We start from the raw sequence: 13,286 nt of genomic DNA on the forward strand, positions 1-13,286 counted from the left end.
TTTTGGCCCTAAAATTGCCTCAGGTTTTTCCTTCCAGCAGACTTCAGTGTTATCCATGTGATGTATTTCCAGGCGCAGCTGGCACACACAATTCTGTGGGCAAGACAGGAACAAGAATGCTGCAGAAGAAGCACAAGCTCCCTCAAAACTCTACTGTGGGGACATCTGGCAAACCCTGGCATTATCCAATGACCATACTAGTTTCATTTATGTGAGATTTATAAACCTCTTGCAGTCACCTTTTGTGGCATGCAAAAAAGGGCTCCCTCTGTCCCACTTTGTGACCTGGCTACCAGCTATGGCTGCTCAGCAAGTCACAGAGGCAGGCAACCACCTACACCGAGCCTGGTGGGCTGGGAGCTCTCATGGAGAACCTCTTGGGGAAGCTTCACCCGGACTTGTTCTGCTGGTTTCAGCAATGCTGCATGACATGTCCTGCAGTTTGGGCTTGTGTCCAGATGTCCCGTGGTTGGAGTTCTCCCCCGTGTCTGCAGCTGGGCACTCATCTCAGCTCTGCCAGTGCCCGATGGGGTGCTGCAGCGACGTGCACGGTGCTGCAGGGAGCAAGCAGCTGGTGCTGGAGGAGGGATGCTGACACAGGCAGGTGGGTTTTATTTGTAAAAGGGGCCTGAAAGGTGCCCAGTGCTGGCCTGAGAAAAAAGAAAAAAAAAAAAAAAAAAAAAAAGCCACATTTAGACAGGGGAAGGAAGCTGAGTCCTTGGACTTTTTCAGCCCTTTTGATTGCTGGAGACGCTGCTGGTAGCCTCCTTTGCTGGCAGATCTGTCTGCAGTGCTTGAGCTCAAAGTGTACCTTGGCAGGAGCCCAAGCACACAGGGTTCACGTCCAGACCTGGCACCTCAGCGTGCCTACAGACAGCCCAGGGGCCTCCTTGGGCCTTCTGCCTCCACAGTGGGCCATGGACCTTTTCCCAGTGGCCATCAGATGCTTGAAAGCATTCTAAAACAGCAACCCCTCAGAAAAGTTTGTCTGCAGCAGCGGGGTTTGAGCATGAAGGAAGTGAAGAGAGTCTGGGCTATGGCTGAAGTGGCGGTCTCAAAGCTACAGCGGGATGGGAACTTACATGGGTGACAGGGACAGTTTCAAGGGCACTTCTGGAGCTAGGGGAGCACGCTGGGCTGGCTGGGGTGAGCACCGGGGTGGGAGTGATGAATGCCCAAGGAAGGACCTGTTTAGGACAACAGACACTTGCAACGAAAGCCAGCTCCAACAACCACTAAAACCAGTCCCAAAGGTGCAGAAACATCTTCCCTGTATTTTCAAATCCAGGCTGGTTTCCCACTCACACGAACGCTGCTCCCAGAGGAGGCAGCCATGTGAGGAACAATTTTTCAGTATCACAAACCAAGCTACAGCCCCACTGTTATTTCCTTCCAGTGACAAGTTGGCATGTGAGCTGATAAAAATCCCTGGACTCACATCCTTCCCAGAACCACCAGTCAAACCCCAAGCAGCTATTCACCCAAAGTACCAATTTTATAGTGCTGTGTGTGTCTATAATCTATTTACCAGCATTCCTCCTTCAGTATGTGCCTGTTAATAAGATTAGTAATTAAAAAGCTTGATAGGAATTGGCAAGTGTGCCTCCACCTTTCCCTCCCCTCTGAGCCGGGTTGGCGTGGAGTCCGCGGCGGGGCTGGCAGAGCACCTGCAGGAGCGACGGCAGGACGGCACTGCCGAAGTCTCTGCCCGCCAGCAGGAAATGGAGAAATCCCGGCCGCTATGGGACAACCCCTTGCAGTTTGTTTTCGCCTGCATTTCTTACGCCGTGGGGCTGGGAAATGTGTGGAGGTTTCCATATTTATGCCAGATGTATGGAGGAGGTAAGGGTGGTTTACGTTTCTTGCTTTCTACTTGTAGGAGAAGCATGGTAAGCTGAAACTTCAAGTGTGTGTTGTCTGTGTTGACCCCACCAGGATCCAGGGCAGAGCAGGAGGTCAGGTTGTTTTGTCTGTGTGTTTCAGGAGAAAAGTTCTTTGTACTGTGCAGGCAAGAGACATAAAATACAGCTGGCTCTGCCTATAAATCTGTGTTTTGTTTTGCACAATACATTTACCTGGCAGCTGCCCCTAGACAGCAGCACTCATTTCCTAGAAGTACAATGAAGCAGTGGGAAGGCCCGTGTCTTGTAAAAGGGATGGAGGTAGAGTGGGAGATGTAGGTCCATATGATATTAATTTATTACTTTCTTGCCCCGTTAGACCATGTGAAGGCATCAGAAGCTAGTTCAGTTCTTCACAAGTTCACAGATGGGTATTTGAATGCAGTGGGAAGGGGGAGCTGCTTTCACTGATTTGATTTATGGATCTGCTGTAGCATTTCAAGGTGCCGTCATTAATGTTTTGTCTTTTTTACAAAGCCTTGCATTAGGTGGTGATAACTTGGCTGCAAGTCTATCCTGAAATTGGCTAAAACTCCCTAATCAGCAGGAGTTCCACTGCTAAAACCTCACAGGAAGTTTTGAAAGCAGGGAATAAATTGGTTGGGGCTAAAAAATATAATAATGATAAAATACCTTGGAAAGTCTATCCCTCTCCTAGGTCAATACTGGAGAAAGATGATGTCTATGACGTATGGCAGCCACATATGTTCATCCTTAGAAATGAAAAGTCAGTTAATTAGGTTAGTTGAAAAACAACACTCTTCTAGTGTATAACTACCACTGGTTAACTACCATTTTCTGAAGAATCCTCTATTTATAAGTTTTTTTTTTCTTTTGCTGTCTTTATAAGACATTCCAGTTTTATACAACTTCTCTCGTGCTGCATCCATTGTCACAGCATTGGACCCATCTCTCTCATGCATTAAGCGACATGATTAGTGTCTGCCTTTTTTACTTCTGGTCTGCTTATGACTTTTCTTCCTTTCAGGAAAGAAATATACCAACATGTTTGAGTGTTTTTTGCTTTTTTGGTGCAATGAACATTGGCTTGTAGCTTGCTTTTAAATGTGCAGGTGGTAGGATTTCGTTCGTGCTAGCTGTTGAAAAGCCAGCTCAGTGCTGGGACCACATCAGAGCTGCCCTGCAGGACTGGGTCAGGAAAAAACAACAGATAATGCCGTGGGCAAAACTACAGTAGAAGCTACATAATGCTGTGTCTGAAGCTTTCTTAGACATTTCAGAGAGCAGAAGTAATGGACGGGCTGCGATTCTGGGTATCCTTTTCTAAGCAGATAGTAATTGAACTGCATGTGATGAGTGCACCAACAGCCTCTCTTGGAGGAGGATGTCCTGAAGGACAGCAAAACTCAAAACTCTTATCAGACATCAATAGTGTAGTAGATGGTGAAAATTTTCTGAAATGTAACTAAAACTTGAACATTTGATTAACCAAATAAAAAGAATAACTAAATCCAAATATTTTCTGAAAAATCATGTTTTTATAAGTGTAGTTTCTCCCATAGTTTTGTCCCGCAGCTACATTTCCCAGTGGAGTGGCAGCTCTCCTTATTGTGAGTCTAAAACTCCTCACAGCAGGCTTTGCTTTTCCTAATTATTTGTCACTGCCCTCTTAGAAATTATTGAGAGGCTTTCCAGGGGTCTGCAAAACCCATGCAGACAAAACATTGTTCCAAGAACTTAAGAGCTGGCTATGCCAGGCACTGGGGAAATGCCAACAATTGCTTGTTTGACATCTTCCTTGCAGGGAAGCAGGAGCCAGCTCCTCTATTGCCCAGCAGAGCAATAGAGCCCTTACCACCCATGATACTAACAGACAAGATAGCTGCAGGCTTTATGACCTCCAAAGGCTGATGCCGATCCCACACCAGGATGTCGCAATACCCCGTCGGTCACCTCCCTTGCAGTTTGGGAAGTTATCTAACAGGCTAACAAAGGGCTTGTTAATAAAGACAGAGCTGGGAGGTAGGAAATTAATTCCCAGAATAAACCGGATTATTGTGCCGTGTTTATTTCCAGTTCTTTGCCTCGGCCACCTCCAGAGCCCATTCCTCTGTGCCACTGCGCCAAGCCCATTGCGAAGAATGTTAATGCCACAGATTAAATCCTAAATAAGAGATATTTACGTAAATATTTTTGGCTCATTGTAAAAAGGGAACCAGGAAAGGCTTCATGAAAAAATCTGGTTTGTGACTCAGTCAGCAGCCCTTTTTCGAAGTTGAAGGGGAGGATTTTTTTCTTCTCAGCAGAAATTGAAGCTGAGGTGCATCCTGCCTCTTCATCCTCTCTCCCTCACCTCCTGCCAGGCTTCAATAAGTTACTTAAAATTCTCCATTCCACACGGATGTTCCTGTTGCTTTTCTATCCACCGCAGAACACTGCACATGAAGTCCATCTCTCCCTTGCCCTCTTTCTCTCATTACCTTTCAAAAGGCTGGGCTGGTGCTTCGTTACCCGTTAACAACTTCAACCTGCACATTGCTCCAGCTGCTGGTGACATGCAATTTAACAACAGAAGTCCCAGTCATGCCAAATGCCCATGGAAAATTCCCAGTCCCAGACAGGACACCGCTTGAAGACCCCTGAAATATCCCCCAGGGCTGTGCCAGTATGGGAGCCCTCCAGCCACCAAGGACAATTTGGCCATTCATTGGGCAATATGGTGTTTGCAGGCTACTGGCTTGCTGGACGCTGTCTGTTTTCCCTTGCAGGTGGCTTTTTGATCCCATATTTCATCATGCTGATTGTGGAGGGGATGCCACTGCTCTACCTGGAGCTGGCAGTGGGGCAGCGCATGCGCCAGGGAAGCATTGGTGCCTGGAAAATAATAAGCCCCTACCTCTGTGGGGTTGGTACGTTCTCTGTTTATCTCTTTTATTTTTATTTCAGTAAATGAGGAGCACAGATGATTTTGTGTGGAGAGCTTTCTCTTTCAGAGAAGGAAGCAGGCAGGAGGTGGTGTTCCACCATGCTGTGCAAAGCAGCCTCCCGTAGTGCCGGAGAGGCGTTTTCCCTCTCCCTTGCCAGGCACTGGGGCCAGCCCCTGCTCGTGCATGGCGGCCTGAGCCCCACTGGCTTGGGGCAGGCTGCCAGAATGGTGGCCTGAAGGGCAGGGTCGAACCCAGCCCCAGGCTGCTGGTGCTGGGTGCTGGCCCCACCGAGTAGCAGGATGGGGCCTTGGCTTCTCCGTCATGGCCTTGGGTTTACCAGCGCCCAGACCTTGCGGCTTTATTAAGTCATTAAATCACCCTGGTGGACCAAATTAACTGGCTTACACGCACGTTTTGTTGTAACAATAAATTGAATGTTCACCCACCACGGTGAACTAAAGGGTAAAGCTCAGTTCAGGCCAGCCCTGTCAGGAGGAGGGAGGATACCATCATACCAGGGCTGGTTTCAGGGCTTTGCTGCTGACCATGTGCTCCGTCCCACCCGCAGGGGTTGCCAGCGTGGTCGTCTCCTTCTTCCTCTCCATGTACTACAACGTGATCAATGCCTGGGCCTTCTGGTACCTCTTCCACTCCTTCCAGGTGTGTGGGCACTCAGCAGAGTGCCTCAGCCCCATGGAGGGACCCAGGGGGTCTTTTCCCTCCTGTGTCTTTTCTAGGGGAATAAAATGAGACAGCTGTGTGACCAGGGGCTTTGGAGTGTCTTCTTCTCACCACAAAATGTGGGTCGAGGCCAGTCCTGCTATGCATTGCTCGCATGTGGCTCAGCAGCCGCTGTGGGCTGCTGCCTGGGGTGGGGTGGATCTGTCCAAAGGCAGGGGAGAGGGTCGGTCATGAGGGACAGAGTCATCCCCAAGGGACAGGGTTGGTTCCAAAGGAGAGGGTAGAGGATAAACTCCAAAGGAGATGGTCATCCTGAGGGGATCGGGTTGGCTCCAGGGCAGGGGGTCAGTCCTTGAGGAGAGGGTCAAATCTAGGAGATGGTCCAGGGTAGATGGTCAGAGAAGGTTGTTCACGGGGGAGAGGGTTGTTCCTTAGGGAAAGGGTAGTCCCCAGAGGAGAGGGGCAGTCCTTGGAGAGTGAGTTGTCCCCAGGAGTCACTACCAAGAGTCACTACCAAGGGAGACAATCAGCACAGGGCGAGGTGGTGCAACATGGTGACAAGCCAGCCCCAGAGGGAGAGCCTCCTTCACCTCCTTTTCCCCCCACCATCCTCCCTCCCTCACAGGACCCACTGCCATGGGCCACCTGCCCCCTGAACAGCAACCGCACGGGGTATGAGGAGGAGTGTGAGAAGACGTCGTCCACCCAGTACTTCTGGTACCGGCAGACCCTGAACATCTCTCCCTCGCTGGAGGCCAGCGGGGCCGTGCAGTGGGAGCAGGCACTGTGCCTGATGCTGGCCTGGCTGGTGGTTTACCTCTGCATCCTCCGCGGCACTGAGTCCACCGGCAAGGTGAGGAGCAGGTGCAGATGATCTTGGTGATGCTGATCTTGTCAGGAGAGACCTATTCCTCAAGCTTTGAAAGAGAAAAAAAAAAAAAAAAAAAAAAAAGGACTAAAGGACTACTACCTAGTTTTGATTTCTTTTTATCTGCAACAGAAGTTATGGGGGGGAGGGGGGGGGAGAAGAAATGTCCCGGCTGAGCCTTCACTAAGAACAGAGCTGAGGGCTGTAATCCACAAATCGCATTAGACAAACACAGAAACCCAAGAGACTGCAAACTAAGTCACCTTTTAAACTTGCTGCAGCTGGGTTTGTGGGCAAAGAAGAAATAAAATAGCCAAAGTGCACTGAAAGTGCATAGCAAAGGCAGGGGTTCCTCAGAGAGAGCAATGGCAGATCCAGTGCATCTGCAGCAAAAGACCAGAAGAAGGGTTTGTGCAGTGAGCACAGGGCTGTACTGCTCAGGAACTCAAAGCCGATGTACTTTAAGGCCTGTTACAAAGAAAGACAGATGCCTGGAGGTACCGATGTGTAGCTTCTGGGAGGAGTTGCCCTGCACCCCCATGCAGTGTTGTTGGGCTCCTTCCCCACTAGCACTCCAACATCAGAAGGGGTTGGTGCAGCACATGTTGAGCTCATCCCCGTGTACAGGTCTCTTTCCAGGAGTTTGTTTTCCCAAGAGATGTGTATTGTGAATTAGTTTTTACACAAGTTTTTAGATGATTCATTGGGATGTACGCAAAGAGACGTTGATTGGTTTCTCCCGATTTTGCACTTGTCTCTTTTTAAGGTGGTAATTTAACACTTAGATTTAGGGGGGTGATCAAAAGCTCTTGGAAGACAATTGAAAGATTTCTTTTACTTGAAAAGAAATCTGAGTTATATTAAGCTGAAGTCTGTTTTACATCTGGATTAAGTTATTGTTATTCCAATTTAATTTGACCGTTTATGAAGTCTACTGTCTTAAAACAGATGTTGACCTTTGACTTTTTTTTTTCCAGTCAATGAGAAGACCCTCAGGACAGTAGCATGGGTCCTCATTAATAATAAATACCTATTTCCCTAAGACCCAATTCTTAAGTTAGATTTATCTGAAAATATTTGTTTAAAGGTTAGTACAAGATAAACACAATAATGATAATGCTTTATGTACACTAAGTGAGAAGCATCTAATCTGTTATGGGCAGTCTTGTGTGCTCTTTAGACCAGTGTGTCTCCCCTCCTTCCTGCAGGTCGTCTATGTCACGGCCTCCTTGCCGTACTGCGTTCTCATCATATACCTCATCAGGGGATTAACACTTCATGGTGCTGTCAACGGGCTTATTTACATGTTTACACCAAAGGTATGGAAAATCTGCACTGACTTTTTAACAAAAGGTTATTAGTGACTGAATGCATAAGGTTTTCAAGAGGTGGCAATGATACTTCTCTTCATATTAAATTTTTTGTGGTAGTAGCTTTGGTCAGACATCTAAAAACCCCCAGCTGTGAAAGTTCTTCTGCCACAGTCCCCATGGGCTTCTTGCTTTCGCCTGCAGTGAAGGACATGCCCTGTGACATATCTTGCAGTATGGTACTTCCAAACCGAGTGCTAACCCTGCCAAAAAAAAATGCCCCTGAGTTAAAATGGGTGTGCAAAGGGACCCACCCATCTCCCTTCATGCTTGGGTGTAGGGGACCTCATTGCCATCACTTTCCCCATCCCTGTTCCTCCTACAGGCGAGGAGGAGCAGTACTGGGCACTGGGTGTACAGCTTCACAGCCCTGTCCTCCCTCTCTGGTTTTGCAGCTGGAGCAGCTGTCGAACCCCAAAACATGGATCAGTGCTGCCACGCAGATCTTCTTCTCACTGGGCCTGGGCTTCGGCAGCCTCATCGCCTTTGCCAGCTACAATGAGCCGAGCAACAACTGTGAGCGCCATGCCATCATTGTCTCCCTCATCAACAGCACCACGTCCATATTTGCCAGCATCGTGACTTTCTCCATCTATGGCTTCAAGGCGACGTTTAACTATGAAAGCTGTATAAACAAGTAAGAGCTCTGTATTTTCCTTGTTTGCTACTGCAAGCCATTCTTGGGGAAGTAATAGAAGGGAAGGTAAATAAATAACAGCATGCAGAGCTGGCCAGAGACCAGACTTGATACAGCTCTAATAAAGGTAATAGTGCTATTTAAAGTGATGAAGGATGAGATGAAAGGTCAGAGCTGGATTGCCTTTTGACACCTGGGTGCTGGCTCAGGGCACAGGCTGGATGAAGAGAATGGGTTTCCCTCGGCGGGTCACAGCAGTGCTTTCCCATGTGCCCTGCTCCGTGGGCTTCAGGATGATGGAGGTGGTGGTTAGCAAAATGCAGCAATGCTCAGGCACCCCCTCTACGGCCAATCCCTGTGCCAGGGGTTCAGCATCCTCAGAGGGGATGTTCTGGAGGCACTCAGCACCCTCCAGGATCATGCCCCCAGGCAGCAGTCCCTGGCACGGGGCCTGCAGCAGTTACACTTTTACTCATGTTTTTTTATAGCTTTTTATCTATCTGCTGATCGGAGAGGAAGCCAAGCTGCTAGTCCCTGCTCTTTGCCAAAAGGCTTGTTAAGCTCGGGGTGCCTGTGGAAGTGGGACCAGAGGGCAAAGGGGAAGGGGCACCAGCCAGTGCTGGCCTGTGCCCAGAATACCGGGTGCCCTGGCCGATGGCAATGGGGACAGGGAGTAAAACCAGCGTAAGTGCTATGCCTCAGCCTCTGGGGTGGTCTGAACCCCTGTGTGAGGCTGGGCAGTGCTTGCCCACCCACTGCTTTCAACACTGCCACCATGCTCCCATTTCCATCACTTGTCCCTGGTGGCTCCATCCAGCCAACAGGAACTAAATCCCCATCATCTGTCCCAGGGTGATTCTGCTGCTGCTGAATGCTTTTGACCTGGAGGAAGGCTCCTTGACAGCAGACAACCTCAACGAGATGAAAGACTACCTCATGGCCACCCACCCGCAGGAATATGCCCAGTTATTGCCACAGCTTAAAAATTGCAGCTTGGAAGCTGAGTTAGACACGGTAAGGGGCTGCTTTGTGCTGGTGTCTGGGCGCCAGTCTCCCTTAATGTGGCACATCCTGCACCTCTGGGTCCTGAAAAGGGACTGAGATTGGCAGGAATTTTAATGCCCCCCATTGAAATGCTGCCTTCTTACAAGCCCATAGGTGATGGAGCTGACCCCAACTCATTCATTCTCCCTTTCTCACCGGCAGGCTGTCCAGGGAACAGGGTTAGCATTTATTGTCTATTCTGAAGCAATCAAAAACATGGAAGTGTCTCAGCTGTACTCCGTGCTCTACTTTGTCATGCTTCTGATGCTGGGCATCGGCAGCATGCTGGGAAACACCGCCGCCATCCTCACGCCCCTGACCGACAGCAAGGCCATCGCCACCCGCTTCCCCAAGGAGGTCATCTCGGGTAAGTGCCCGCCCCGTGGCAGCACAGGTCACACAGGAGAGAGCGTGTGTGCAAAAGCTTTGGTGTCCCACAGCTTTTGAGGGTCCTTCTGTTCTTGAGGGGAGCAGGGAGTATCAAGTATACTGCCAGAAGGGCCTGCCTGCACTTGGAAATACCTAGCACTTTCCATTGAGAGACCTCAAAGTACCAGGACAGTTGTGGCTGTGCACCTGTGGGCTCTCCAACACACACCATTTGGCTGGGAATTCAGACCAGCACCTACACAACAGTGGAATTCAAAAGGCTGGGAGAAAAGTCAAGACATCTGTAGTAAGTGGCTATTAGTTTTGCATACATAGCAGTGGGAACCAGCTTATTCTGTGGCCAAAAGTGGCAAGTGCTCCCATTCAAGCATCAAAATCAGTTGTCCCACCTTCAAAGCTGTTTTACCATTGTCACTGCTGTCCAGAATTCAAAGGGTCCTCCATGCAGTAAAGAGAGTGAGGGGAAAAAAACATTTAAAATCCTTGCTCTCATCAGCTGGAGAAAAAGGATGAGCCTGGATCCCCCCCTTAACACGCGCACACACTCAAAAATCCCATGCCCTGCAGCCGTAATAGCTGGCACCACAGAGCCCAGCCCGTAGACAAGGCTGTGGCTGTGACCCAGTTTTCTTGACTCTGTTGTGACAATGTGCTGCGATGATGCAGGTCTCACGAAGCAAAGGTGATCAGTAGTTCAAGGATACAGCAGTGCATTCACAAACTGACAAACAGGGCCAGTTCTTTGCCAAAGGGCAAAAAATTATCTTTCTCCTCTGGGTTTTGCAACCCAAAGTGCCAACCTCTGTGGCACTTTGAGATCTTTATAAGGAGCAAAGGATGCCAGGTGGCTAGGTGCTGAAATACAGTCCTGAAATAGGACTTAGTGTGGAACCAAACAATGGGAAAGTAATTCAGCCTTCCTCAACCCCCTGGCAGCAGCAGGCACTCCCCTAAGTATTGCATTTTTCCCTCACAATGTGATTTCCAGGTGTGCAGGCCTCTCTGTTCTATCCACGCAGGTGTCGTGTGTTTCATTAACTGTGTCATTGGCCTGATATTCACCATGGAGGCCGGCAATTACTGGTTTGACATCTTCAACGACTACGCAGCCACCCTCTCGCTGCTGCTCATCGTGCTGGTGGAAACCATTGCTGTGTGTTACATCTACGGGCTGAGAAGGTAAAATCTCAGCGCCTCCTTCCTTCCTCGCCTGACTGCAAGCGGGATGGTGACCACAGGCCACGACTAAAAATGTCACCCGGGGTTAAGTTCTCCTCCTAAGCTCTGCTGTCAACAAGGCAATGGGGTCGCCCTGCCTTGCCCTGCAGACCCCTTCTTCCTGGGTCTTGGGTTCAGAACTATGCAGGGGCTGGGCTGTCGACACTTGCAGCTAAAAGTGTTTCTGCATCAGGAAAGGTTTTAACCAGCAGAGAATGGTGGTTGCACTCAGAGTACCCGGTGGTATCTAGAGGAAAGAGCATTAATACATTGCCACATCAAAAAGTGCACAAACGGCCACCTGCATTGCTGTTTCCTCTTTCCCCAGGCGTGCTCTCCCCTTCCTCTGCTTGCATGTTTAATTTTGCAGGTGTTTCTGAAGTAACCCAGATCAAGGTGCTGATTGAACCTATGCTCTCAGGAATATGCCTTGTTTTTATTTTTTCTTTAAAACACAGATTTGAGAAAGATCTTCACACGATGATTGGACGCAAGCCCAACTGGTATTGGAAAATTATGTGGGCTTTTGCTAGTCCTTTGCTAATTATAAGCCTATTTATATTTTACCTCACTGACTATATCCTCACGGGAACACTTCAATACCAAGCATGGGATGCCACACAGGTAAAATATATGTATGGTTATTTTTTTTGTGCATTTTCTTAATTCTTCAAGGATACAGCCTTCCTTCCTAAAGCGTCCTCTGAAAGCAGCTCAAATCAATGCGATGTCTTAGTTTCGCAGCAAGGTAGAACAGGGAAAACTTGACCTAGTGCAAACCTTGACCTAGCAGCAATGCCGTGGTTCTGTAAAACAGACTAATTTCCCTCTAAAGCTCTTATAAATTGACCCCTTCAAACAGTAAAATTGTATTTGCGTTGACTGAAGACCGAAATACCTTTTTAAAAACTAGACATTAAGCAGAAAAAATACCTTCAAATTGTAGTATTTTGGTCAAAATTAGTGGTATTTTAACAAAACTGAGCTGCTGCTGGAATAAAGAAATAGCTTTCACAAAGCAGTCCCCTGTTGAAAGTTACCACATCTATTTTTCTTCATGGCCAAAACACATTTGTAAGAATGCTTAACTGTATTTATCACAAAGGAATTACTATTGGGTAAGTAATTGCTGGCTCTGTAACATTTTGTGGAAATGTTCCTAGTGTGTAGAAACAATTTAAGTACCTTGTTCTCACGTCACCACTCATTTGGGAGCCTGCGGAGGGCCAGGCCTGTTGATCGGGTGTCAGCATGAGCCCACGGGTTCCAGGGGCAGGATGAAAAGCCCTGACAGAGGTCAGCGCTGAGCCGTCTCATTAGGAAAAACAAATTGAGCCAAACTCTGCTCTTTACCAAAGCTTGCAGAAAACTTCCCCCCACTATGTTTCCCTTGCATAATAGCTACAGCAGCTCCGCTCTCGTTATCAATTTTAAGCTGGTAACGTTGGGCCAAGAAAAGCACCGAGGACACCGGTGGGCTGCTTAAGCCCGGGGCAAAGCCTGTTCATGTCCTGTTAAACACATGGTGCAGCTTTGTTCGAGGGCGGGCTGACTTCGGGCCACCGCAAAGCACGGACCCAACCCTTCTCCTCTCGCTTGCAGGGGCAGCTGGTGACAAGAGACTACCCTGGCTACGCCCTGGCGGTGATAGGGCTGCTGGTGGCATCGTCCACCATGTGCATACCCCTGGGGGCACTTGTCACTTTTGTACGGAAGAGGCTGAAGAGGGAAAGAGACTCAACTGTCGCATGAACGCCAACGGCTGGATTTGGGAGGACCTCACCCGCCTCACCAGCGCCGGGGCGCTTCTGGAAGACAGCAGCAAGCATTATCTGTAGCAGCTACTTAGAGATTTGAGAACCTTGGGTGCTATATTTACCAAACAGTGCTCCCGGGAGGTCCCACAACGGTTCAGAAAACAAGCTCTTCTCTAACAGGATGAAGATTTAACATGGCCTCTGAAAGAGGGGAAAGAGCAGACCAGCAGCTCACAACATGTTAACTAGCAGGAATTAACCAGCAGTTAAGTACCTTAGGCAATTCCCTTCCTCTCTGCTCTAGCACTGCCTATCTGGAAACATGAGCAACCAGCTAAGCATGTTCCCAAACCAAAGTACTGGCAAATATCCTTACTGGTCCACAAAGCCACCCCTTATGCATGTGTGTGTTTCATCAACAGGTGAAACTGTTGAAGTTCTGTAATGAGAATGTAATAATCCCTTACGGCAAGGGAGAAGGCAGTAGGATGGTGTAACTATGGCCAACATGGCTTCTTTTGTATTTGTGTCC

General features: G+C 48.7%; 1 protein-coding gene across 2 annotated transcripts; it reads left to right on the top strand.

Annotated features, from left to right (window-relative positions):
* The first annotated feature begins 1,557 nt into the window (after positions 1 to 1,557).
* SLC6A20 (solute carrier family 6 member 20) lies at positions 1,558 to 13,137 on the top strand. Of its 2 annotated transcripts, none has more exons than XM_035317052.1 (11): positions 1,558 to 1,842; positions 4,631 to 4,771; positions 5,358 to 5,449; positions 6,096 to 6,323; positions 7,547 to 7,657; positions 8,104 to 8,345; positions 9,197 to 9,359; positions 9,552 to 9,756; positions 10,799 to 10,958; positions 11,456 to 11,621; positions 12,600 to 13,137. In XM_035317052.1, exons 1-11 carry the CDS (start codon positions 1,722 to 1,724, stop codon positions 12,747 to 12,749), a joined length of 1,779 nt encoding a protein of 592 aa, XP_035172943.1. In that variant the 5' UTR covers positions 1,558 to 1,721; the 3' UTR covers positions 12,750 to 13,137. The 2 variants fall into 2 exon arrangements, with proteins under 2 accessions (XP_035172943.1, XP_035172944.1); XM_035317053.1 differs by lacking the exon at positions 1,558 to 1,842 and adding an exon at positions 4,419 to 4,527.
* Positions 13,138 to 13,286: the final 149 nt, after the last annotated feature.

The sequence above is a fragment of the Oxyura jamaicensis genome, chromosome 2, assembly GCF_011077185.1.
Source record: "Oxyura jamaicensis isolate SHBP4307 breed ruddy duck chromosome 2, BPBGC_Ojam_1.0, whole genome shotgun sequence".
NCBI lineage: Eukaryota > Metazoa > Chordata > Aves > Anseriformes > Anatidae > Oxyura > Oxyura jamaicensis.

What these genes read in the sequence shown, in the direction of transcription:
- SLC6A20 (XM_035317052.1), top strand. Translation starts at nt 1,722, where the DNA reads ATGGAGAAATCCCGGCCGCTATGGGACAACCCCTTGCAGTTTGTTTTC. An exon ending in ATGCCAGATGTATGGAGGAG is followed by an intron (nt 1,843 to 4,630) that starts GTAAGGGTGGTT and finishes TTTCCCTTGCAG; the next exon opens with GTGGCTTTTTGATCCCATAT. An exon ending in TATGAAAGCTGTATAAACAA is followed by an intron (nt 8,346 to 9,196) that starts GTAAGAGCTCTG and finishes CATCTGTCCCAG; the next exon opens with GGTGATTCTGCTGCTGCTGA.